The 27645-nt window shown below is 35.7% G+C and overlaps 2 protein-coding genes across 4 annotated transcripts in view; one reads left to right on the top strand and one right to left on the bottom strand.

The window, feature by feature from the left end:
- Window positions 1-1036: 1036 nt before the first annotated feature.
- Window positions 1037-9857, top strand: LOC136843204 (NADH dehydrogenase [ubiquinone] 1 alpha subcomplex subunit 7-like). Its single transcript, XM_067111287.1, has 3 exons — window positions 1037-1195; window positions 6701-6903; window positions 9691-9857. Exons 1-3 carry the CDS (start codon window positions 1127-1129, stop codon window positions 9767-9769), a joined length of 351 nt encoding a protein of 116 aa, XP_066967388.1. The 5' UTR covers window positions 1037-1126; the 3' UTR covers window positions 9770-9857.
- A 4001-nt stretch (window positions 9858-13858) lies between these two features.
- Dhap-at (dihydroxyacetone phosphate acyltransferase) overlaps window positions 13859-27645 on the bottom strand; it is a 34121-nt gene continuing 20334 nt past the window's right edge. For 2 of the 3 annotated variants that reach the window (XM_067111285.1, XM_067111284.1), the window contains 7 exons: window positions 24864-24995; window positions 21812-21964; window positions 21463-21525; window positions 18307-18383; window positions 17120-17278; window positions 16776-16939; window positions 13859-16582 (listed from right to left, as the gene is read on the bottom strand). In XM_067111285.1, the coding sequence (XP_066967386.1) occupies window positions 16480-16582; window positions 16776-16939; window positions 17120-17278; window positions 18307-18383; window positions 21463-21525; window positions 21812-21964; window positions 24864-24995 (851 nt within the window). In that variant the 3' untranslated portion in view covers window positions 13859-16479. The remainder of the gene's footprint in view (window positions 16583-16775; window positions 16940-17119; window positions 17279-18306; window positions 18384-21462; window positions 21526-21811; window positions 21965-24863; window positions 24996-27645) is intronic. The other variant, XM_067111286.1, reaches the window with a different exon arrangement.

Genomic DNA, 27645 nt, shown 5'->3' with positions numbered 1-27645 from the left:
AGGCTCAAGATAAGATAAAACTAGAGTGGGGGGACAAATAACGTTAGAGACATATTACGTCACTGACTGTTTCTTCTGTCGAGGGTATGGTCACATAGCAGAAATATCCTACCAACGAGAGAGAGAGAGAGAGAGAGAGAGAGAGAGAGAGAGAGAGAGAGAGAGAGAGAGAGAGAGAGAGAGAGAGAGAGAGAGAGAGAGATCTTAGGGGCGTGAATGTAGGCTACAATGAATCATGAGATTCCATGAGTATGAAGAGAATCATGCGATGAATGAGAGATGTAACAAAACAACAGAAGAGTAAATTGAAAGGATCAGAAACAGAACTGACCACGGATACTGATCTAGGTGGTTGCAAATTTAATCTGGTTTCATAAATACCAAAAGGATTGAAGTAAAGCAACTGAAACTGGATGGAGGTAATTTTGGCTGTAGAAAAATGGCGATCTTAGGGGGCTGATGGACGTTTCGAGCCCCAGCGCCAACGCACCACAGTTAATGAGTTGATATCAGTAAATATTTTGGAGTTATGCTTTAGAGCCTCTCTGCTTTAGAGCCTTTAAAAATCTGCTTTCAGAATGTCTCAAGGTTATAAAAAAATCAATATTTAGCGACTGCTGCGAATACGCGATTGGTGATACTCACAAAATAAAGTAGCATATATATTGTTTAAAGTGCTGGCATTTTTTTTTATCAGTAGGCAAAAAAAAAATAAATAAATAAAAATGCAAATTAGTGTTGGATGCAATATCACGAAAATTTGGGCTCGTTTTACTAAGGACAACGTAACCTGAAAACCTTAAACAGAACTTAGAACTGTTTTGTACGAATTTAAAACTAATTTTATTCCTAGAAGCATAATATATGAAATTTGTGGATAAATTCTTACTTAAATTTTTGTATTTATTATATAAAAACAGATAAAAATAATATTATAACAGTTTAATTTTATAAATCCTTATTCATAACTTAATTAAAGCTCAAGACTAGATCTAAAGGACGTAAGTATGTTTCAGCAGTATCTAGGCTAATAGGTTACAACCGTACTTTTCACTATTATTATTTGCCGCAGCAGCCGACGTCTCTGAACACTGAACTACGGAAAACAAGAGAATTTCACGCGAGTATGCCTCCTAAAGTGAATCATCGGGACGTTTCCCCCTTTCTTCGAGCTATTCGACAATTTTTACTAGGGGTATGCATGAGGGATATCTACTCAGTGTTATAATAATTTGAACATAATCATTGGTTAAATTTGGGTAAATGCTCCGGTGTTAGTGTAAATGGTCAGCCTTAGTAGCCTAAGCTAGTAGGCCTGTAGTTTAAGGTTGAGTAATCCGTTATTTTTCGGAAGACTCCAGCCACCTCCCACACAATAATTCCAATAATGGTAATTCTAAGCCGGCTGTCGGCGGTGAGCTAGACTATGGCAATTGATGTATTTCTGTTATTTTACTTGCTTTACAAGAATTTAAAGTAATATTTGGTATTTCTAAGTAATAGATACACCGCCGGTATTTAGCGAGAAATGGCAGTTTCTGATATTATTTTGGTTGCTTATTTACAATTCAACGGTATTTTTTGCCGGTCGGCTGTAATTAACTTGTAATTGTCCCCTGAAGTCCATCCAACAAGGGGTTTCCTAACACGATCTTCACAAGACAGAGCACGGCTATGTCTGTTTCGAAAGGTTCATATCCCGTCCGGCAAGTGCAGTACCTTGGAAACTGGTTTTTTCAACACTTTTAGGGCGTCTGACACTGGCGGTGCATTTGTTTGTTGTCGGCCAAATAGAATGTCCCTTCGCCGTGTTTAGTACTGGCCCAGGGGGGTTGGGGGAGTTACCCATACGTTAACAAGTTATTGCACTTGCCAGATGGGATATGAATTGTTCGAAACAGACGTACCGGTGCTCTGTCTCGTGAAGATCGCGTATGGAAACCCCGGATTCCCATCGGGGTCCCCCTTACCGTAGGGTAGAGTTCAAAGGTAAATTGTAAGTTAATTACAGCCAACCGCCAAAAATTAACGTTAAATTGTTAATAAGCATCCAAAATACTGTAAGAAACTGCCATTTCTCGCTAAATACCCGCCGTGTACCTATAACTTAGTTCTACCTAATGTTTTGTCAGCTGGCTGTAACTAAACTGTAATTGACCATTGAAGACTTACACGACTTGAATTATCTAACGCGGGGTAGGTCTAAGCTGGCATTCCGCGTTGAGCCCACCATCTCCTTCCATAGCTAATACGGCAAAATTGTAACCAGTAAACACCCCTACGGTACGTTAGGTTGGTATTTTTAGGGGTGTTTACTGGTTATAATTTTGCCGTATTAGCTATGGAGGTGGGTGGGGGGCTCGCCGCGAAATGTTGGCTTAGATCTACATTGTAGGTAGTGTAGTCTTCAAAGGTCAGTTACAGTTTAGTTACAGCCGGCCGACAAAATATTACTTTAAATTCTTGTAAAGCAAGTAAAATAACATAGGGAAACGTCAGTTACCATAGTCTAGCTCACCGCGGACAGCCGGCTTAGAGTTACCGCTTAATAACAGAGAAAAATAATGAATCAAATTACGACTTATAAGGCAATCACGGCCTCCCAACCCCTTCCATAGCTAATACGGAAAAACTGTAACCAGCAAACACCCCTAGGTTACGTTAGGTTGGTATTTTTAGGTTCTTTGAGTGCCCTATCATTTCCTAGCCATTTTTGCATGAAAAACCCAAAATGGTTGTTCATGCAAAAATGGCTAGCTGGAACCTTCCGAAATGGCTGGCTGGAGTCTTCCGAAAAATTACCTAATTTGCCATTTCTTAGAGAGGTTTGGCCTGCATTAGTTTTGTTGGCAGTTTTGTACTTTGGCCTTACTTGGGCCGGCTGTTTGTTTTGGGCATCCCAAGGTCAAAGTTAAGCCCCTTTTAAGTAGACTGCAAAGTTGTCAGGTAAATTTTTACTTTTAAACATTAAGGTATTTTTGGTAAAACTAAGAAATATCTACGCATGGACTATTACCTTGGAAACTGATTTTTCTTATACTTTTGGCTAGTGTTGCTGATGGAGGTGGTGTTGTTTATTGTTGGTCAATTATTAGGCTATTAACCTTATATCTACCCAACATGGTTGGGGACCCTTTGGGAATGTGGGGTTTTGGGTTGGGGAAAACGTTGGGAGAAAGACTGGACTGCCAATATTGTTGTTATGGAATGGTTCTGCGCATGCGCAAGTCATTAGGAGCCATATGTTTAAGAAGGGATTGGCTAAGGAAACCTATTATAAAAAGGAACTATACTAACCTAACCTAACTTAACCTAACAGGCTGTGTTACTTAGCGGGGGGGGGCAGAGGACCCCGGGCCCCCCAGTGGAGGGAACTCCACTTTTTACCAATAGCTCCCCTATACTGTAATACTGCGCATACGCAATAGCATTCCAGGATGGCCAGCATGCAACTTCTGAGGTTAATTACAGGCTGATTACAGTTGACCGACAAAAAATAATTGTGAATTCTTGATAAGCAACCAAAATACTTTAGGAAAAATTAATTTCGAAAGTAATACCCCATGCGGAGCTGTTACCTAGTTCTACCGTATTTTTTTCCTGAAAATATAATTTTCTTATGTTTTAATCCTTAATGGACAGGAATCCTCATATGAGTATCTATAACTGGGTTTGGGTGATGGGCGGGAGTCCTCATACGAGTATTTATATTACTCGCCATGCTGTTTAAATGAATTTAGTGGGAAAGATGTTCATAGCACTTCAATGGTCTATAAATGTAAATATACCCAGGTATTGCTGTTGGTTTTAGTTCCTATCTTTTATAATATGTCAGTTATAATTGTAATTTTGCAAAGAAAAGTTCAAAGAAATATCAGAAAAAACATATATACCTCACAAAAAATTACTGCATCGCCCCATCTCGGTAAATCTTGTAAATACTGTACAACAAACACACTCTGAATTTGTTACTGATTTTAGTTTTTATCTGTTCTGATATTGTGTGAGCTGTAATGATAATTTCACAAAATAAAATAAAATAAATTATTTTAAAAACATGCATAACTTGGCAAAATTAACATATTTTTAAGAGTGCATTTACATATCTTCCTCTTTCCATTGATGTGTTTTTCCTTAAATTGGCCAAACTTAAAGTTTGTCCAGTCTGGGGGGTGTGTTTGATATATATTTAGCCTATCCCTTGAGGGTTAATTTGAGCTCTGAATGCTTCTGACATCAGTTTTTTTAGCAGATGACCTAACCACTCTCACCTAATCTGACCCAACGTAGGGTAGTCTAAGAGGTCCTTAGGCTGCTACAGTTTGATAACTGGTGATACATTACTGATTGGTAATTATCAATAACAGAAATTGGTGAGCATTACCATTACCAGAGTACTATTACTGGGGTTTTTCCTGATATGCTAATTAGAGAATATTCATGAACGAGGTACAGGTATGACTGGTATTTTTGGTTTTTCATTATGTTATCTGCATTATCGGAACTTATTGAAATGATGAAATGATTCCAAAGAATCCTTCTTGTTGCCAAATCATAAAATTTAAATAACTGGCTGAAGCAACATCCTTTAGATGCTGAGGCAGAGACAAAAAGGAATTGTCAAAATTGAAATTTTTGAAGCATAACCTGCTGTCAGTGATCCAATGCTTCATAGATATCTTAGTGGAATGACAAGTAAAGATAAGGAAATTTGGGCTTTCTTTCTCTCCTACTTTTGAATTAGCTAAAGGATGAAGCTGTTTAAAACATTAAGGAAGTGGCCTGAGTGCATGAAATATGAGATTCTTTATGGTTCTTAAGATCACACTTCTCCAGTGCTAAATAGTCAATGACACTTTCAGTATAGTAGCTTGAGAATGCATATTTTTTTTGTTAGAGAAGAGTTGTCTTAATTTCTTAAGTGAATGTTTTTCAGACTTTTTCTTTCTGTACACAGTAACAACTGTTTTAATTATGTTTCATAGGTTCCTTCACATATACATATTTTGAAAGTTAGTATACAGTGAACCCCCTGTATTCGCGGGGATGCGTACCGCACCCCCGTGAATAGCTAAAATCTGTGAATACTTGAAACCCCTTTAAAAACACTTAGAACTGCCCATTTTGATAGTTTAAGCACAAGAAAAACCCTGTAAAAATGCTTATACCTGGGTATTTTAATAGTTTTATCACAAAAAGTGCATTTATTCATGAAAATTATATGAAAATACAGTAATTAGTGAATATTTCTCAGTGAAAAATACTGCGAATGGGCGAATTCTCCGTGAATAATGTTCCACAGAGAAACCCGCGAGTGCGTGAGTCCGCGAATCGTGAGAATGCGAATACGGGGGTTTACTGCAACCCTTTCTTCCCATTTGAACTTGCCCAGTTATGTCAGTTGATCTCACCCTAGGGTGCACTTCTGAAGTGATCCATTGTTCAGATTGCTGTGATCAAAGCTAGCTAGTGGTGTTTGGATTAGTGGAGAATGCTGAGACTATTCCATTGCATGTGTACTCATCAGTCCTGCAAACTGATTAATGACCTACCCCTAGAGAGTCACTGATGAAAAGATATTGCCTTATCAGTGCTTATTTGCCATACCCCCTCCAGGCAGCATTGTTGCTCAACCTTTGGTTAATCGTGCTTGCCAACTTTGCCATCACAGATCTATTGTCTGAGGATGAGAAAGCTAAGATTCAGAGGTTTCTGGTGTCAAGAAAAGGTGCCGACTTTCATCATGCATCAGAGGCAACCCGTGGATAAACTTTTTCTTAAGAGGATGTGACATTGTCTTCTCTCTTCTTGAGATAGGTATTAACTGAAAGTAGTCTGTTGCTACAGAACATCCTGGTTTTGGGAACCTTCGTAATCTTTCTAAAAGGTAAGATAAATGTTGCTGCGGAGAAGAAACATAGAAACACCCAGTGGTGAGTTCTCAAACAACAAACTTGGATTGTGTAAGAGAGAGGTTGATTGGTCACTCTACCATTGAATGATGAGTGACTGGCATTTTTCCCTCCTTCCCTCTTCCTCCCTTTGTGAGGCAGTAGTTTGGGCTGAGTATATGCTGGGCTGGGTGCAGATGCTACTCAGTGATCACCAAGTTTTAGAGCCTCAGCAGAAAAGATGTGATCCCCTCCTCTCTTCTTTTAATAGGGGGGGTGTGGGACTTTGTCAGTAGAGCTATACTGTACTGTAAACCCATTAATTGTATTGACCAAAACCACCAGTTAACTACATTTATACTAAGGTTCAACAACTGATTTCAGCTTGCACTGAGGAATTTTCCTACATAAAAGGCTCTAGAAAAATACACTTCACTTAGAAATGTTATATTTTGCTTCCTTTGAAGTTTGGTACAATATTTGTTTCTATTTATCATCAGTCACATGATATTGGAGATACAGTGAAGAATAGAGGATATGCAACTTTTTAAAACATAAAGTATTCATGATCAAATCATAGGCATATAATGGTAGGTAACACAGTACAGTAATTGTAATAAAATTGAATTTTTTTGTTAAATTTTTATAGTTGGGCTGCTTTTAATTTATAGGTCTTTATATAATATTTGCTATTTTGTTGCTTTGATAGGAAGATATGTACAAATTAATATTATTAAAATATGTTCATGTGGCTGGCTTAGTCATAGGCAGAAGTTATTTTAACATTTTTTTTTCGTTTTATGTCACAGCGTGAACATACAAATGCACTGCGTCAGCCAGAGGGCATGTCCTGTAGGACACAGCCACCACCAAACCTCCCACATGGGGTAAGTTATGGCCTGTCAGCAAATTATTACTACATGCGTGATGGTCGTCGTGCAGTGATCCCAGCTCAGACACTGGCCATAAACAGTTCATCTGGACCTACACAACTTCTTTCAAGTGGAGAAGAGTAAGTATATAAGCCAATCTGTATGTTCCAAGCTGTTGTTATGGGCATTTGTTCTTATGGGAATGCAAACCATAGCCTTTTGTTTAGGAGTGTTCCTCAGCAGTAGCTGGAATTTATCCTAGAAACTTTGTAATATGTTTGTTAAATGGAGATAGTTGGTGACTAGGGGTAACTCCCCACTCACCATTATCAGAAACTTTCTCTTAGGCTGCTGTTAAGTACACGTGTCTGTGTTCTGCCAGACTAACTGCTGAAATTTTACTGTGATTTTTTGTATTTGTGGTTGGCTGCTTGTTTTTGTGTGATGAAAATATCTAAGGAAATGGAATAACAGTGTGAGGGACAAGGGGTAGCACATACAATAATTTCTGTATGTCATCTTTGATGGGAATCCGTATTGATTCTGTTCCTTTTGCATGGGCAGGACCTGTAGTCCTGATTTGCCCAGCTTGGAGTATTGAAGCTTCTCCATTTCATGGTGAAAGTGGTTAGAAAGAAGTGGTGTCATTGATTACAAATTGCCTTTGATACTGCTGAATCTTTTTTTGTCTCTCCCAGACTGCCCTACCCCCTGTTCCTTCCAAGGTTTTTCCTGTAGCTTGGTCCAAAGAAGGCATGCAAGGGAAGGTGGGGGACAGTCACATGCTTTTATCTAGTAAATAATCAGGTGCATACGCTGAGCTCTCTCAGAGTGAGACCCAACGGGTGCACATGCTGGGCCTCTCCTCAGGTGAGTCTCTGACACTTGCATGTGCCTCCACACATCCTTCCCCTGCTACATTTGCTGCTCTTCGGATGACAGCTTTGCCGGACTATTTACAATATATGTGACCTTCTGTCAGTGTTCCATGGAGCCCATCTTCTGCTTTTTTGATCACCTAGCTACAACTTATTCCTCTACCTGTTCCTACTATGGATTTAACATAGTTGAGCCTTCTGTACCATTCTTCCTCCATGTGAGAGATATCCCTATGGTACTGAACACACGCCATGCTTTGTGTATGTCTGTCCTCAGACACATCTAAAAAGGATGGGGTGCACACCAGGGGGATCCCTCTAGATTGTGTGTAGACAGAGAATGACCTTCATCTGCACATCATCTTGAGAATGTTTAGGGATAGCTGCAACATTCTGAGATCTTGTTATGGTCACTCTATAGTGTCAGGGGGTGCCAACATGGCTTTAGTGATGCACATAAGTAAGATGGGGGAAGGACAGTCACTCTTATGCATCTGCATGCCAGTTGACATGCAGATACATGAGTGGAATCTCCATGTAGTTTAAATGTCAGCTAAGGGACATTCCGGTTAGAAGGAATGTTTTAGCAGACCAGCTCAACTACCATGGGCAGTTAGCGGGGACAGATTGCTCCCTATTTTCCTCTCTGGCAAAATGATTTTTTGAGCTTTGGTGAACTCAGTTGATCAAACTTTTCACCACAGTTTATAGGAAGCCCTCAGTGCTGTCCCCCCTTGCAACCATTTGGGTTGCTTTGGAAAATGCCTTCCAGCAGCACCTGAAACCATCTGGTAACTTTCTGTTGGCCCCTTGCTGAGTGGTATACTGATTTGCTAGTTGTTCATGTTGAGGCCCCCAGAGATTCTTCTTTTGCCCACTCATCTTGGTAAGCCTCATGTTTTGAGATGGCCTGAACTAATTTGTACCACAGATTTGGACCATCTTCTCTGATTGGTTTGTAGATTGGGTCTCTTTGCAGTCAGAGCTACTTTTCAGCAGGTCGGCAATGTGTTTGCCCATCTTTATTGAGACAAGCTCTTCTCAGTCCAATTGGTGAAACCTGTTGCTCTGCTTTGAGCCAGGTCTTCTAACTAAAGGGCATGGACCTTTCTTCCTTGGTAGAGTTGTCCTTTTGCATAGGAACTTCAAACAGTTTTACCACCTGTTTCCTTAGGGATCCAGAGCAAGATGTAACTTGTCCACCACAGCCTATTTGGCAGTATATCAGTGTTTCTCAAACTTTTTTACCTCGGGGCGCACCTATGAAATAACCAAAACTTTGGGTCGCATCTTTGATTTTAATATGGAGAAATTAGTCATGAAATTTGAAAATAAGAAAATGATAAAGAAGTACCTGAAATAACTATTTAATTTTTAGACATTTTACATTTAAGTTTCCTAATGTGAAATGTGCTTGATGAGGTTTTGCAACTTTCTGAATGTTTGGCCTTATATGTGATAAACGTACTCCCATCTCTTCATCAATGCATTTAATATTTGATCTGTTTTTACATTTAATGTTAGCAATTTATTGCCGTTTATGACATCATAAACACCAGTTATTACTATAGTTATCAGCGATTTTTGGTTATCAGCGCTCGGCCGGGAATGGAACCCCCGCCGTAACCATTAACCGGGGACTGCCTGCATATGTACTGATAAATGTGCAGTAAGCATTGTAAAAAAAAAAAATTCTATTACATGTAATGTGGTGCTCTTGATATTAACAAGTTGGCTGAATTCACTGATTTTATGTTAATTGGAATCTATTCCAGTCTCTTGGAAAGTTTACCTTTTTCAGAAAGACTTACCATTGTAAAGGGCAAAAAAAGCTGTTTGAGTTCTATCTGTTGAGGCATTGTCTCCGGAAACACTGCACAGTGTTGAGAGCTAACACATAAATACTGTACATGGAGAAGAAGTTTGCTAAAGTATAATACAATTTATCATTGAATGGCTAATATCCATTTATATTTAACAAAGTACTTTCTTTTTAAGATAAATTATATTTCATGCACAACAGTTTTAGATATATTTTGTTTTTAACAGAGAGGCAGGAGCTGTGACAGTTGCTGTGAAGAAACCAAAAACTCCTGGTGCTAATTATGGTTATGGTAGTGGATTGTGAACTAGTAGTGTACTGAGGAGCCTTTAGACATTTCGCCATGTTCTGTACAGGTTTGATTTTACTGTATAGTAAATTATTTTGTAAATATTGTCTTGCATTTTAATCTTCCATTTTATTTATTGAATATCGGTATTTTTGTCTTGTCTTGTAAACTGATGAGTGTAAGACCCAAACAAACTTATGTTGCACTTTATAGTCATTGTTAGTAAGTAGTGCAACCAGATCAGTAATTTCCCAAAATTATCAATTCTTAAATGAGAGATGAAAATTGTAGAAAGAAAAATAAGTTGGGCAGCTGGGGTTAATAAACCAGTGTGAATAGATGAAACAATGAAACATAAAAGGTAGAAGGCAGTGCAACTGGTGCCAGAGGAATGCTGTAAAGAGCCCTTTAATGCTGCCTGCTGTATGGAGTTTCTTTGCATCAACAGTGTTAGTAGATCCTCACAAATAAAATATAAAGACTACAACTAGTCTTCGAAAAACAAACATTTTTTCTTTTTACTGGAAAGTACAAATTAAATTTGTGGCAGCAAATTCTTTAGACATATCCTAAAACAGAAGTGTGGTTCTCACCTTGTCTGCACATCTGGGCTTCTAGGAACCCTTAACAACAGTAAAATCATTCAAGGTGTTGTCTAACTTTATTGCAAGGGAAGGGTTGTGAGGAGGCCATAACATTATTTTTGTAAAGTGATGGATTTGTACATTAGGAGTAGAATTAGTTGTTTTAGTTAAGTCTTCTTATTTATCATAAACACATCCATTTGCAGATGCAGAGGTTAAATATGCCACTAAATTGGATAGGATTGATAATCACTTAGTTCCTTACACTGATGTGAAATGGCTTATCTGGTCTTATATTAAATATAAATGACAAAATTAGAGGAATTTCTTCTCTGAGTGGAATTTAAAATATCAGAAAGTATGTCCATTGGTTGTCTTTCGGTCATCATACCAGAGAAATTGTGGCTTGAGTCTAGGTTGAGCAGACTGAAGATAGGCCATACTCATTTAACCCACAAAATCATACTTGAGGGTTATGGACCACTAATGTGGGATTTTTGTGGTATCCCCCTGACTGGAGCACAAGTTGAGTTGTATGAAGTATGTTTATGAGAAGAGGCAATATGTATTGTAATTCATGTTCCACAGAGGTTTTAAAAATGATGTTGAAAGACCAGAGGGTAGGAATCTGAAAATCTTTCATATCCAGACACAAAGTCATCCTTCTGAATGGAATGACTGACTGAGGTGATTGTCTCCATCCAGAAGGGTGAGAGTTGAAGGTATTGGTTTAGAGGACTTGATGTTGATGATTAGCTCCCAACCCTCAAGGCCTTGGAGACAAACTCAGCTAATTTCAACTATAGGATGTGGTGATAGAGGGGTAGGGCTTGTCTCCAGAAATGGTAGACAATAACTTTGCTTTGAGATGTGAACCAGCCATGGGTGTGGATCAGTCTCCTATCAGTGCTTCCAGTATTTCCGGAGAAAGGCCCCACTTGACATGGACTAACCCAGTAATGGGAAAGAACCATCTTCAATATCACTAACTTCCAAAGGGAGACTTCTGGACATTTCTCTTGCCACCTATGTTGGGGCCGAATGAATATTTAGTCGTTAGGGTTGCTAGTCTGTTTGAGGTTGCAGAATAGAACTTCCTGGCTGGTATCCCAGGAGACCATTTTAATACTTAAGATGATATTTAAGATGCTTATCAAGAACCTGCTAATCAGGCCTTAGCCTAATTGGCAGGGTTCTCTGCTGCACCATCAGGAAGCTTATTTGGGATTCAAACACTCATTCTTGCCAATTGGCCTAGCATTTCCGTTGAAAGTCTTCTGTGGGAGTCTACATCTGTCAAGTGTCAGTACAGAGTATTACAGCTAACCTAGGAAGAGGTAGACATCCCTAGCTAATGCTTTGATCCTTGGAGGTACCTGATGTGTTGTGGCATGAAACTTACCAATTTATAATCCAGTACTCTAGAAACAGGTGCAGTTCAGGCAGGAACTGTCATACACTTGTCCCGAACATCAGTTAAATACTGGTCGACTCAAAAGCAGGTTTGTGAGTGGATAACTTGACATAGCAGTATGGCAACTGCTTAATGAGTGAGATTGTGGTGTAGAAGTTAAAGGATCTCATACACAATATCTAAAATTACTAAATCTTGTCAAGCTTGGTGATGTGTGGTTGAGAAGACCTGTCACTAAAAGAAAGTGATTGCTTTGGTGATCTGCAATTGCTCACCCTGGAGTCCTGTGGTGTCCTGCAGAAATGACCATTGCAAATCTGATGTTGAGAAGGAAGAGTCAATCATTTCAGAAGCACAAGTTGCTTTTCCCAAGCAACTAAAAGAATAACCATCCTGTATTTCAGAGCTCTGTAAGCATCCGCCCTGAAAAGAATACTTTGATGGAGGCGTCATAGAAACCTCAGCTTTGGTAATAGAGGAATTGCTCACAGGCAAATAGATAGCCGACTAGGAAAACAATGAGCTACATGAAACCAAGATTTTGATTAACAGTAGCAGACGCACTTGGAATAATTTTAGTGCTATTACCATATATTTCCGTATATAAGATGGCCTTTAGATAAGACGTGGTAAAAAATTATGGTAAATTCTCACGAATTTATCTCATATCTGTAGTATAAGACGACTGCTAAATTACAAAACCATCAGTGTATAGGCTAGCTTTTACAACAACAGGTATCTTATGAAATATTGGTTATGTAAAGATGGTGTTATTACAAAAGCTGTTGTACTTACTGTATCCTCAGAAATTCAAAATAAATGAAACAACAAAGGCGATTCTGTATCGTGTTTTCCTACACATGTCACCTAAAAGGGAAACATTGTTTTGTTTACGTCTCATTGCCAGTCACAAACAACCCCTAACAATATGGTAATTTACAATAAATGTGCATAATTGTCGTTCGTATGACTGAGTTATTCTAAACAGTTATTTACCACCAAAATGATAATGAATTTTTAATGAAAAATGAATACCTGTATTATGTTATCCTAAATGTTATTACTACTGTAATTACACTACCATTAAAATTTCTGAAAGGTTACTGAAAGATGAAGGTTGCTGTGAATGCAACCATAACTCAGTGTTTACATTTTGTCAGCTGGCTTTGCACAGATAAAGTTGATTTCATTTATATGGAATTATTCCTCTAACAGGCTATCTATTATGAAGATATACCAATAATATACCATACTGTATAAGGTAAAAATGGTTTTATTACGTTTACATTTCATCACCAATCACATAAACATGATAATGTACGATCATTATCGTTCGTATGACCGAATTATTCTAGACAGTTATTTACCAACAAAATGATAATGAATTTCTAATAAGTGAACATTATGTTATCCTAAATGTTACTACTACCATAAAAATTTCTGAAAGGTTACTGAAAGATAAAGGTTACTGTGAATGCAACCATAACTTGATGTTTACATTTTGTCAGCTGGCCTCGCACAAAGTTGATTTCATTGATATGGAATTATTCCTCAAATAAGCTATTTATTATGAAGATATACCAATAACATACAGTATATTGGTATAAGGTAAAAATGGTTTTACAGTATTACCTTTATTATCAGTTTGTTTCATAATGTGAATCTTTTCATGTATTGTATGTCATTGGGTATCGCACCGAGGCCGAGGCTAGCCTACTGATAAACATCACTTAGAATTCACAGTTTGATTTTTAGAATGGTAGTATCAGACGACCCCCAATTTTTAGGGGTGAGTTTTAGGATTTAAAGGTTGTCTTAAACGTGGAAATATACGGTAGGTGTCCCCTAGAGCCAGGATGTGCAGATTCTCAGTGGGAACCTCTTTTCTGTTTGAAGCATGTTCAGAAAATCAGATCAAGCACATTTAAGGCACCATAAAGTGATGAGTTTGTTATAAAACAAATTTTTTATTGTCTCAGGAACCAAATCTTGCTCATACACTCAAACTTTAATGTGACTGTTTTTGTCACATTCCTTTTGTAATGTTCAAGTTTTAATTAAACACTGGTGTGCATAAAGGGGAAAGTGTAATGAATAAAACAAGATAATTACACATGTAAGTAATTTTTATTCTTTGGAATACTAATCTTTATTTTTTGGAATATTTTTCAATTATCAAAATCACTTATAAAAACAAGTACTGTAGTATATCCTTTGTGCTCCACAGATAATTTTTTGTGGTCATTATCCAAATGGATGTATGGAACTGTTGAAATGAAATACCTTATAATTTTCTTACAATGATGAAGTTTTTTTTCTTAATTGCCTCTTCTATATACATACTAAAGTTTGTTCCTATATGAGTCTTAAGTATGTCACACGGATTACTAACTGTTGAATAGAATTTCTGAAATCCACAAAACTTAAGAAAATTGTATTTTTAACATTATTACTAGTAGACATGATTGTGGATAATTTGGCTACGAAAATTGTATTTTTAACAATATTATTACTAGCAGACATGATTATGGATAATTTGGCCAAGTTAATTTTTTTTTTTATAAAAGATACCAAATATAGAAATGACTGGATGACTCGAGCTGTGTTTGTTCAATTTTTATAGAAGATACTAACCAGTTCACCAAATTAAAATTCTAACTTAAACAGGACTGGCCAGAAGAGTGTTCCAGTGAAACAGAACAACATTAAATTTACCATCTAATGAGTTACAACTTGGTAAAAACTTTATTACTAGACATAACCAGAATATGTTGGTGACTGACAAGATTTCTTTTAGGAATTTGTCTAATACTTGTAATTTGCTGTACAATGAAATTTGGCATTCATATAAAATATGTTTTATTATTAATGCTGTGCTAACTATATTTTCTACAAACATGAGTAGGGTCTTGAGGAGCAGCCAGCAAGTAACTGCTAAATGGGTTTAACCATTTCTCATCTGAGGTAATAAACTTTTTGGAGTTTTTATTTTAGTATTCATGACTGCCATAATGCTACTGTGGGTTCAGTCACTTTAATTTATTAATATCAATTTCATCATTCCACATACTAGAGTAGGAACTGAACTTGACCCTGTATCAGAATGGTTAATTGCTGACCAAGAATGACTTCCAGCACGTGGGAGTTTACGTAATTCTTAGATATATTTTAAATCATGTAAGGTAAGATAAGTATATTCATGCAAGTAGATAATGCAGTGTAATAAATTACTTACTCAGCTTGGGATTAAATGTTTCAAGATACAAAATTAGTATGCTTTGTGACGTCTGTTGTAGTTTAAATGTGGATGTTCATCTATGGTATTTAATCTTTAAAATGTTGCCATATTAGGTAGACCTTTATTGGTGACAACCAAAAGAATTAAATGTTGAAAATCAGTTGCTAAGGAAGAAATCATCTTTCTTGAATGAAAGATAAACTGGCAATTGCCACACATATTACAACAACACTAAAAGCCTGCTTTAAAACATTTTTCACAGAATTTAAAAAATGTTAATCTTTTATTTATAAAAAATGCTATGTTTAATTGCACCATCTATGCTACATATCCAGATAAGATACTGTCATGCCCTTCTGCTGTACAGTATTATACCAGAATGAATGACAAAATGGCAAGTGGAAAAATGGGAAAATCTCACACTCAAAGTTTTATCCTGTCAAAAGATTGTACTAAATACAGTGTATGATATAAAGAACATCTACAGTAACAGTTCCTGTTATAATACAAGATAATATGCACAATTCAATGGAGGTATAATTCAATCTTAATTATATTTGTGCTATGGAACATTAATACTGAATGCTCATTATAAATAGCCTTTCAGGCTAACCACTCTTGCATAAATACAAAAAGGATGATGACCAACAGTGGCTCTTGTTATAAAAGTAATTGCAGCACAGAGAAATGAAGTGCTAAAATGAACATGTTCAAAACATACTTTAAAGCTATAAATGAGCATTAAATGCTTTAAACAAAATATAAATACAATATTCCTCTAGTGGTATTGATTCAAACCATATGGCTCTAAAATTTTATCCAATATTGTTTTAGAGAACCACATTATCGATTTATTTCACAGGAACTCAGTGATCATTAAATAATCACTATTACCCATGAATAGTAATCTTAAGCTTTAGCAGATTAGTGTCCTCACTTTACTGTATATGAGATGATATATGACACTAAAGAATATCTTCTTTAAGACATTTTTGTCATGTAATAATGTCTTACATACTAAAATATAGATGACTATAGGTTAATGGTATTTAAATATTTTTAATATCAATACCATATCTGAAACCCTAACGATGTTCACACTAAAGTATTTATACAGTTGTACACATTGCAGACACAAAATGAGAATGACTAGCATGATTATATCAAATTACCAGGTACAGTTGTCTCCTTGGCTAAGAAAAATTTGAATTCACATTAATATCTGAATGGGTAGCATTACATTAATCTTTACCATAGTTCAAACTAAGTAAAAAAAAGCTTTAAAGAAAAATAAAAGTGTAAGAAGTTTCTTTTCATGACTATGAAGTTAATTCCAATACCTTCCATTACTTACAAAACATAGTTTGAGCTTGAGGCTAATCTGTTCTACAATGTAGAAAAAATGACTAAAATTTGTATGTTTTACAAAAATACAAATGTTCTTTACTTTTATATGATAAGAAAAGGAAGACAAAATTGACTCTTTTGGTTTCAAAGTTTTGACTGTAAAGGAGTTAGAGGAATTCTATTTAAAGCTTCTCTTATATTATGTAGTATTTCATCATTAGGAGTCAAAACTACCTGCCCACTGGATCTGAAATAATGAAGCATATAACTCATTAAAAATATCTTACAAATTTAATACCTGAAAAGAATAAACTATTACTGTATAAGAACAGCATTAAGTAACAATTTGCATTAATGAAAATAAGAAAATTGGTGTTGTTGGTCTGTAAAAAGCATATTCTTACTCTACATGTGAACAATCAAATATTAATTACTCTTACCTGCATGTTTTTGTGACAGCCCCTATTTTCGTGAGAGTTCGTACAGCATGACGGATGGTATCTAACGAAAGTGCTGAGTAAACTCCATTTTTAGAGACAACATTCTCAATATTTCCTTGGATTGCCAAAACCAGTGCCCCATTATCCAACAAAGTTTCAGAGGTCTGTAATTGAAAAATAATACATTTTATTTTATGTATCTTATAATATTAGCAGAGCACAGAGTGCAGTACTTCATGTGCCACTTGTGTAATAACATCAGCTTTGTATATTATCCATATTTTTTCAAATATGACAGGGATATCAATATATTTGGCTTAATCTGAAATATTCATTATCCTTACCATTGTTCGTGCTGTACAGGAATATGCTACAGTAAAAGGTCTGATAAGATCAAGTAATGTACTCATAACCTTGCCATTACGCTCCACCCTGTGAATGGCACCCTGTACAACATTAACTTCACCACACCAAGTTAATAATGCCAGTCCCTCCATAAAGTCCTGAGGAAAAAAGTTCAACAGTTGAACCTGGTAACTTCTTGAATGAAAAAATATTAGGGGGGAAAAGTCACTTGCTCTCACTCTTGCTATACAAACAAAAAATCACCTTTACAAGAAGTACAAAAAAATTGTGTTTAGACAAAATACGAAGCTAATTTCTCATAAAAAAATAATGTAAATATGTATACTGTATACAAATTAAAAGTCATCTGCTCTCACTTTTGCTATGAAAGCTAAAATCATCTTTACATACAGTAAAGCCCCCGTATTCGCGTTCTCATGGTTCGCGGACTCACGCATTCGCGGGTTTCTCTGTGGAACATATCTAGCCATCATTCATGGAAAATTCACCCATTCGCAGTATTTTTCACTAAGAAATATTCACTAATTACTGTATTTTCATATAATTTTCATGAATAAATGCACTTTTTGTGATAAAACTATTAAAATACTCAGGTATAAGCATTTTTATAGGGTTTTTCTTGGTTTAAGCTATCAAAATGGGCAGTTCTAAGTGTTTTTAGATGGGTTTTAAGCATTCGCGGATTTGACCTATTCGCGGGGGGGTGTGGGACGCATCCCCCGCGAATACGGGGGGTTCACTGTAAATAAAAAAGAAGTGTCTAGACAAAGTAAAAAGCTAATTTCCCATAAAAATAATGTAAATATGTACACTATATACAAATTAAAAGAAATCATTCCTTACATTTTATTATTCTAATTTCACAAAACATGAGTCAACCAAAGAACTAAAATTTACATAAAAAGGAAGCATGTGCTATGCTAGATGAACAATCTAAACACCAGGGAAAAGTGTCTCTTTCTAGCCTTGACAAATTGGAATACTTGAAAATGTGCAAACTGGCAGGGTTGGGAGGAAGGTAATCTTATATTAAGTAAAATATTTGAATTTTATAACATAAAATTGTACAGTAAAAAATACTATAAGCAATGAATAATATGAAATTTGTAAGCAATGAATAACATGAAATTTCATGAGATAAAAACATAATATAGTATTCCAGTACCTTTCCTTCTCTGTCCTTCTCAAAGATAAAATCACACCCAAAAAGTGTTCGGAGAAAAACAAAGCGTGCTTGCAACTCTGAAAATGTAAGTAAAGCATGTTAAATTTCTGTTGATGTGAAGGAACTGTATAATAGTAACTTAAACCAGAGTTTAAAAAAGTCTATTAAGAATTTTCAGATTTTTATTTCTTGTTACACAAAATAAACCTATGTTTAAGTAAGCTTTTGTCCTTCTAATAAATTGGACACAAACTTTTTTCATCAAACACTAAGCCCTACCAAACTGTTCACTCAAGTTCTTTAAATAATTAAAATGACAAAAACCTTAATCCTTTACTTTAGCTCAGAGTAAATGCAACAAGTTGCTGAAATAAAAAATAAAAGCACAAAACTTGGGATTACCCAAGCTTCTCATTTCTATCTTGTCTCTCATTTTTCATAGTAGTATTTACTGAAGTTACAACACATAATTATTCATAAATACTCTTTTTATTCAGTTTAATATTGGGGCATTAACATTAACCCTTTTGCTTATGACTCTCATAAACAATTACATCTGTGGGCAGTGGCAGTGACTCATGCGGGAAGCGTTAATATATTTATATGTACCTTTATTTGTTCAAAGATCATATCTCTGACAATTTTCAAGGCAGATCACTCAATTCTGTTTCATTTTGCAGCTGAATAATTATTCTATACAAGGCATGAAATATGCCCACACAGTACCTAATATGTAGGTGAAATAATGAGTAGAAATTACGAGTGTGAGAAAATATTGCACTTTCCCCCCAAAAAAAAATTAATTGCAATAATCTTCGTTTTTTGTCCATACCACACTGGTAAATTACCTAGTTATTACACGGAAATAATGCTTATACCTTTTTTGTTCAAAGATGTGTAGCTGTAACAGTTTTTGGGGTAGACTGCTCAATATTATTTCTTTTTGCAGCTGAATGACTGTTCTATACAATGGCATAAAAATCCCCCCAAAATAGCTTATGTAGGTGATATAATGAGCAGAAATTACGATGTGAAAATTTTGCACTTTCCTCTCAAAAAATAATTTGCCCCAAAAAATATTTGCAATAAAGTCATCACTGCACTGAAAACCATAATAGTGGTATATCTACATAAATTACGTAGTTTTTGCAATGCAAAAGTTGTAATTACACCAAGAAATATATGAAAAAATGAATGACAAAGTAACATCACGTTTTCCGTAAAATAAGTGGCAGCCAGTCAAGTGTTCGTTCCTCTCTCTCTCTCTCTCAAGAAAAAAGATAAATGATGTAACTAGAGAATAAAACCTAAAACTATACAAAACAAATAAACATATTTTACATATGCATAAAAAATCTCTCTCTCTCTCTCTCTCTCTCTCCCTTTCTCAGAGAAAAAATAAGTACAGTAATGTAATTATATAGAATAAAAATCTAAAACTATGCAAAACACATGAATATGCCTGTTACATATGTATAAAAAATATTCTCTCTCTCTCTTGCAGAAAAAAGATAAATGATGTAATTTTACAATAAAAACCTTAATGATGTAATTATACAATAAAAACCTAAATGATGTAATTATACAATAAAAACCTAAAAATACACAAAATAAATAAACATATACACTCAATGGAAGTGATCATCTTTTTTGCTGGTTTGTGCAATTTTTTTTTTTTTTTTGACGTTTGCATACATCATCAGTAAGCGAAGGACTTAAATTTAGATGTTTATATCTGACACTGGTAAGCGAAAGGGTTTAAGTAAAAAGCATGTCTTCCTCTTTACTGTCCAACTTGCAAATATGTTTAGGGCTCTTTTAGATTACATCATATTTAGTACATTAAACTCCGATTTATCTGATTTTCAGTTATCCTAAAGTCTGGAGACGATAAACATGGAACATATAAAAATTAAAATACAGTACACTATGATTTTTGTAGTATGGAAAATGGCTCTCCCAGGGCACCACCTGTTTACTTCCTTCCCACAGTTAACATGGAGATGCCCAAGTTAGGAGAAAGAAGTTAGTGAATGGGTGTGAGAGCAAGGTAGTATATATTGTCTTTGGAGTTATAATTTTTCTTATTTCTTTCACATCTCTCTTCTTCAGAACATGGCCAAGCACGGGCAATAAGATGCCAGTTCTGCTGATACACATACTTTAAAAAAAAAATAAAAAGAATCTGTTCATGACTGCACCGTAAAACAAGCGGAACCATGAAAAATACAAGCAATGAAAAGCAACAATTCTTTACACAAGTCTCTGGAAATGAAATCCTTACAAAAACTCAAACCAAAACTCAAACATTCAGTGCATTTTGCCAGTAAATGACACCACATATATCATGATCACATGCTACAAGTGCTATTTCGTGCTTTTAGATATACTGTACAGTATTAATGAACACTTTATAAGGACCTGGAGATAAGATGTGATGTCACTCAGCAATGTTGCATATGGTGGGGCATGCTGATAGCTGGTTCAAAACATGCATATAGCATTCCAAGGCACAGACAGTAACTCGAGGACTGTCCAGCCAGCTGTCAATACTCAGGTTACAAAAGAAATACGCACTAACAAGAGATGACTTAAATCTGGATGGGAAAATGATAGGGTAATTCCTGCACAGTAACATAACTCCCTGTAGAGAGTATAACCTACAGTATGCCTCGAGTGACACACTGTAGACAGTACAGTACTAGAGGTTTTCTGCAATCTCTCTTCCCCCAAGCTGCATTACTTTTGCCTTTTACTTTTTATCAGCCTGTTTAACCCCTTCCTCTTCATTGCTTGGGGTCATATTTTGACTGGACCCTATAAACTAGTTAAGTTTCAAATAAAAAGCAACACAAATGGCTGTTTACAAATTTTAACATTCCATTTGGACAATTACTTTACTTGAAAAATTAGTTACTATTACATACTACAAAATAATTTTCAAAATACTAAATCTTTGTGAATTCATACTTAAACAAGATTTAATATGAAGAGACTGTTAAATCATGGCTAAAGATAAAACATCTATGGCAGGGGAATAACAGTTTCTCATTGATTGGAATGGATATTACAGGTACTTTTGAGCACTTCACAACAGAAAAAATGGAAACAGCATTAACACAATATACACCATGAGAACAGGACACTCCATCTTACCTGACATAAATCTTTCTTGCATTTCAGGATTAACACCATTACTAACAAGGCTGTTTTCTCCCTCTGTGAGCATGTTACCAAAGTTATTGGGGAAACTAAATTCTATAAGAAAATGTTTAACATCAATCTCTAATGTCTACCTAACAAAGAGAATTCTAATTGAAAATATTTCTAATCAACCTCTAATATGTACTATTCACAAAAATATCTACAATGGGTCATTAAGGATGTATATCTATATTAACAAAATAAGAACATTTAAAGTAAAATATTGAAAAATACAGCTAACCATCCTACAGCAACTGAAACATTTCTATTCATAAGAGTAACTCAAAAAAGCAAAACTTACCAACAGGGCATACAGGGTTATGATCAACCATAGATACAAGAGCCTGTGCAACAAGAGCAGGTCGGATTAAAAGATGAATGCTCTGGTTGATGTAGTGTTGTAACATCAAATGAATGACAGCATGTTCTACTGTTGCGCTTGTTAAATTCACTTCTGAAATAAAAATATGTTCATCACTGATTACAATCAAAATGTTTATTCTCTTTTATTCTCTTTGGCTAAAAGGTAATTCCAAGACTCCCCACTATTACTCTACAACTATAATCTACAACTCATGTATAAGACCAAATGTCTTTTTACACTGCCAGTGCAAGTATTATTCTGGATGGAATGCAAGAGAAGTACTTCATCCTGATATTGGTACCTAAGTTTTCTTAGTAAGCAGTTACTTCTGGATGGAATTCACAACAAAAAAGTTACAAATACTCTACTGTGTTGTGTATCTGGTGTGCTTAACATCCTTATATTCTGACATGTTTTGCATAAATGGAGAATTAGGGCTGCTATTTGTGGCTGCTTAATCGTCCTGGCACCCCATTCAGTCCAGTATAGTGCTGTTTTATCAAACCAGAGGCTGCACCAAAAGCCTTTGAATCAAGGCCTTCCACATTCTTGGGTTTGTGTTCCTTCACCTCTCAATATGCTCGAGCATACACGACTATTTCTATAATCTTTATTTACTGAATCATTTATTTATTAGTAGTTGGATGCACAAAACAACCCTTCCCTTTAATTATTTTTTGCTTAACTGTGTTTGTGTGCTACTAGCTATGGCTACTGAGTCATTTTAAGTGCACAATTTTGCTGCCTAACATTGGCTAGTCACCTAAGAACTAATGCTCTAAAAATCTGGGGTTTTCAAGTGTCTGTATCTTCTGCAGTCTTTGGTTAGCAGATTTTTGCTTGAGGCTTCACTGTATCCTTTTCTTTTCTTATTTCCTTTATTTACATATTCATTCATATACTGCCATTAAAATTATATGTTGTATTTATTATTACAATTATTATAAAGTAGTTTATCAGAAACAACATCACAGTTGTTCACCCTCTTATGGTTGGCGCAAAGGTTTTGCTCTTGAATGAAAAGTGAAAATTGTTGAAAGATTATGCTAAAGAAATACTGTAATTATTATTCGGTATTATTACAAAGTACTGTACAGGTAATGTAATAAGACCAGTGAGTCATATTTATATTGTCTTGCATAGCTCAAATACAGATTTCTTATTAAATGAGCAGTGCAAATTGGAGTATGTTAAGTCAAGCTAAAAAATTGGATAGTTTGGTTGAAAGACACCTAAAGTGAACAGATGAAACACAAAAGGTAAAATTAAATTAATAACTTGGACAGCATTAATTAAATCCAAATACTGACGAAGAGAGAGAGAGAGCGAGAAAGAGAGAGAGAGAGAGTTACAAGGATTAGGGTGTCTCAAAGACTTTTTAGTCCATCCGAAGAGAGATTATGTGCTTATTTATCTCTAGGGGCAGGTTTTACTGTTCATTCACAGTGTTCTAATGATTTTGTCTAGCTTTCTATTAAACTTCCACACTGTTGCTGTTGATAACTTCTGGTAGCAGTTTATTCCATGTGTCACATATCTTGTATGTGAAGAAGTTCCCACAATGAGATGTGTTGTATCTCTTCAGTTCTAGTTTCCATCCATCATTTCTTGCCTAGCTTTCGTTTAACAGTTTCCATCCATTATTTCTTGCCTGGTTTTCGTTTAATGTGAAGAGGTTACCGTCTACTTTTGTTATGCCTTTCAGTATTTTGAGTGTTTCTTTGAGTTGTCCTCACAATCGTCGTGTTTCTAAGCCATACATGTTCAGGCTCTCTGGTAACCTATTTGCCTGATGGATGGAATTAACTTTGTGGCTCTTGCTTGTAGCCCTTCTAATCTATTCATGTCCTTTCTTAGTGTTGGTGACCAAAACTGTACTGCATATTCAAGATGAGGTCTAACTATGGATGTGTAGAGTTGCAGCACTGTTTCCTTATTTCTGTATTTGAACTGCCTGTTTATGTATCCCACTAGTTTCTGTGCCTTCTTTTCAGCTTTTATGCACTGTTTTGTGGATTTCAGGTCCTTGGTAATAATGACTCCATGGTCCTCTTCTTGATCTACACTATTTATGTCATTCCCAAGCAGCATATAGTTGGCAGAGAGAGAGAGAGAGAGAGAGAGAGAGAGAGAGAGAGAGAGAGAGAGAGAGAGAGAGAGAGAGAGAGTCAATTAGTTATAAATAATTTGTTTAACCAGACCTCTGAACTCTTTTAGGGTTCTTCTCGGGCTGGAAAAAGAAGGGGGGAAAGAATACATAAAAAATTAAGTAATTAAATAAATAAATAAATAATAAAAATGGGGAAAAATTAAAATAAAATAAACAATCGAGAGGGAAAGAAACAAAAAGGAAAAGAAAGGGAGGAAAAAAAAGGGGGGAGAATATATTTTATTTATCAATTTAATTTTGTTTAAGAAGAGAATGATATTATTAATTGAAAAGTTATTACCTTCACCTAGAACATCCTTTATTGATTTATTTTGTAAATAAGTATTTCTTTCATGTTGCCATCTGGGACAGTCAATCAAGATATGTTTGATTGTTATTGGGCTGTTACATCTTTCACAAGTTATTGGATTTGTGTGTGGAGTTGACATCAGGTGACCATGTGTGAGTCTGGAACGTCCTATTCTGGGTCTTGTTAAAATTACTTCATTAATTCTTTAAAGGCTTTTGGGTAAGAGAGAGAGAGAGAGAGAGAGAGAGAGAGAGAGAGAGAGAGAGAGAGAGAGAGAGAGAGAGAGAGAGAGAGAGAGAGAGAGCATATGTGCTGGTAATCATTCCTGCACTTTTTTGTTCTGTGAATACACTTTACACTTTACTCAAATAATAACATATAGTAAAATCAATTATCACAAAATAAACCTTAGCAATAGATACTTAGGATATAATTATCACAAATTTCAAGAGCCTCAATGTCAAATAATATATTTTGGAAAATTTCATAAACATACCAAATATTAAGTCTATACTATATGGTAAACTTACTTTTATTCTGAGAATGCAAAACCTGTGTGCCAGGTTGGTGGATCTGCTGTATGTATACATCACCATCTTCTCTTAAACAAGCTATTTGATTGTGAACATCCAAATTCTTCATTAAAGCTTCTTCAAATATTCCTGGGGAGAGAATTTTACTTTCATTAATAATTTTTGTAATCTACTACATAGTGTAATATTTTCTTCTTAAAAGTCAATTGCACAGGGATACTTCGCAAAAATATTTATCTTTACATAAAATCATATTTTGAACAGTTTTTCATATTTTATTAAACAGACCATGTTTTTCAATAAGCCACTCCCTCAATCCCAATAGCCAGACCTAAAAACCCCATAGATATGAATAAATGGCAAGAGGGCTTCACTTACATTTTACAGCACTCAATTTCTCATACATACTCCATTACATAAGCATAGTGGGATGGTTTTACAACTAATCAATGGGGAGGGAGAAAAGCACTTCCTGTAAACAATAACCTGCATCCATGAAATATAGAAATTTCTTTGAAAAATTTTTCATGTCCATAAAATAATAGCTACTGTTTTAGCAAAAGCTAAGGAAGGAGATGACTGAAGAAAGAAACAAGGAAGACTAAATCAATTCTGGTAACTGACTCAAGTGGGAAGAATTTATGAAAGCAGTTTGTATGAACTCTTGGTATCCATTGCCCTACATGCTGTAAGCAGCATCTACCGCTATTCCCCTGGTGTCTGCTTTGATGGAGATTTTTATTCCTCCTTATATAATTTGTTCTTATTTTTCAAATTTAATGGTATATTATACCTTCTAGTCAATTTATTACATAAAATAATCAAAAGTTACAGTACTGTATAAAAAAAAATGAAAAATTTTTAATCAATTTGTATTTTTCATAACTAACAAACCTGAGGTCTTCATGCAAGAGGATTTTCTCATGGGCTTCGCTGGAGGCCGTTTATTAATTGCACAAGGTTTTTGTGGCAATGGGAGATAGGCAATGGGGAGTGAGATGGGTGGAGCCTGACCTGGTTTCCCCCTAGTAGAAGCTGTGATGCTTCAGTATGATGGGTGGCTTGAGGTGGGCTATGTACATTAAGACCTCAGGTTCGTTAGTTATGAAAAATACAAATTGATTAAAATTATCATTTGTTCATACAGTATACAGAACAAACCGTTGGTCTTAACGTAAGGGGAGACTTACTTTTGGTGAGAGGATAAAGTAAGCTTTAGAACCAACTGGTGGTTCATCTAGACACGATCGTGTCGAACCTATTCCTGCTTCATCTAGAGCTGGCCCGAACTTACTTGCTTCACATGGCTGTGCACCTATCAAGTTACACAACCGTGTGTCTTCTGCTTTAGCCTACGAACGTTGCCCAATTACCGACTCCTGTGTGGCAGCACACACGTCAAGAGAAGTCTCCTCTAAGAGCCACAAATCTGAGGATCGGACTTCTCTGCAAGAAGTCACAGTTATCTCATCTTCTACTTGTCCTCCTCGAGGAACGAGTGTTATTGTCACGGCAATGAAGAAGGACGATAAGGCCCCCATTAAGAAGTCTCGAGGGAACGTTCTCGGGATCGGGACCGTTCTCCTCTTTCATCTCATGGTCCACGTTCTTGCTCATGAGGCCATGACCGTTCTCCAAGTAACGAGAGCCCTACATGGTCGTGCAACCATCCACGGCTGTCATTATGAAATGAAATGCAATGCCATAATCTCTTGAATTAATTCATTCATACTGCTAACCATTTATTTTTTCACTGTAAAATAACATCAAAACCAGTTTAGATACTTCACTCTACAGGGCTTTACTGAGTACCCTAAGATAACTCTTACTGGCCACACATTCCTTTCACTGGTTATACAGTATAATTTCTTTTGTAATTTTGGCTGCCATGTAGAAAATCAAACTTATATCTAAAATATTTTATGCAAATTAAAAAAGCTTGTATCACTGTTTCTCAGGTTTCAAATGGTACGGTATACATTCATGTATACACATGTACAATAACAAAATAACTGTAAAGCAAAGCACCATTACACACCTAAATGTAGCTGGTGGAGTGGTAGAGTGCAATGGTACTAGATTCACAATTGTAATTTGGTATTGAAACAAATAAAGAAGCAACCATGCCCATGGGTGCAAAAAACATGGATAACTTTAAGTATTAATGAAACAAATTTGCTATATATTTTCTAGACTATTTCATTTTTACTTCTGTAATATTATGTAAAAACTGAATGTTTTCATGAATTTTCATATATTTTTACATAATGCCATAGGTTGATCTACTTTACTAATGGTTTCTCCCTAACTTTACCTTTATAACACTAAACCTTACTACTTTACTGTCCAACTTCTTTCCCATATGACTGCAGCTTCTTTGTGTAAATGATACCGTACAAGGTCCTCTTTAGCACTTCACATTCAAATACAACATGAAATCAAGACCATCCCTTCTTGGCAGGCAGCAGTGCAAAAGCACACACAAACACACTACAAACTGTAGCATAAGCCATAACCAAAGCCACTACACACACCACAAACTGTAGCATAAGTTTAACAAAAACCACTTCACACACCACAAACTGTGGCATAAGCATAAAAAAACCAATACCACACCACAAATTGTAGCATGGGCCATAACAAAAACCACTACACACCACAAACTGTAGCATAAGCCATAGCAAAACCATTACAGAATGCATCTTGCTACAGATCAGTATGCACACTTTCACAGGTGAAAAGCCAAAGGAGTAAGGACAAGTCAGAGTGTGACTTTCCC

The sequence above is a fragment of the Macrobrachium rosenbergii genome, chromosome 11 (assembly GCF_040412425.1).
Source record: "Macrobrachium rosenbergii isolate ZJJX-2024 chromosome 11, ASM4041242v1, whole genome shotgun sequence".
NCBI classification, from domain to species: domain Eukaryota; kingdom Metazoa; phylum Arthropoda; class Malacostraca; order Decapoda; family Palaemonidae; genus Macrobrachium; species Macrobrachium rosenbergii.
Note: the sequence above shows the minus strand (reverse complement) of the source record. Positions and strands in the feature narration are given on the sequence as shown.

What these genes read in the sequence shown, in the direction of transcription:
- LOC136843204 (XM_067111287.1), top strand. Translation starts at nt 1,127, where the DNA reads ATGCCTCCTAAAGTGAATCATCGGGACGTTTCCCCCTTTCTTCGAGCT. An exon ending in TTCGACAATTTTTACTAGGG is followed by an intron (nt 1,196 to 6,700) that starts GTATGCATGAGG and finishes TTTATGTCACAG; the next exon opens with CGTGAACATACAAATGCACT. An exon ending in CTTCTTTCAAGTGGAGAAGA is followed by an intron (nt 6,904 to 9,690) that starts GTAAGTATATAA and finishes TGTTTTTAACAG; the next exon opens with AGAGGCAGGAGCTGTGACAG.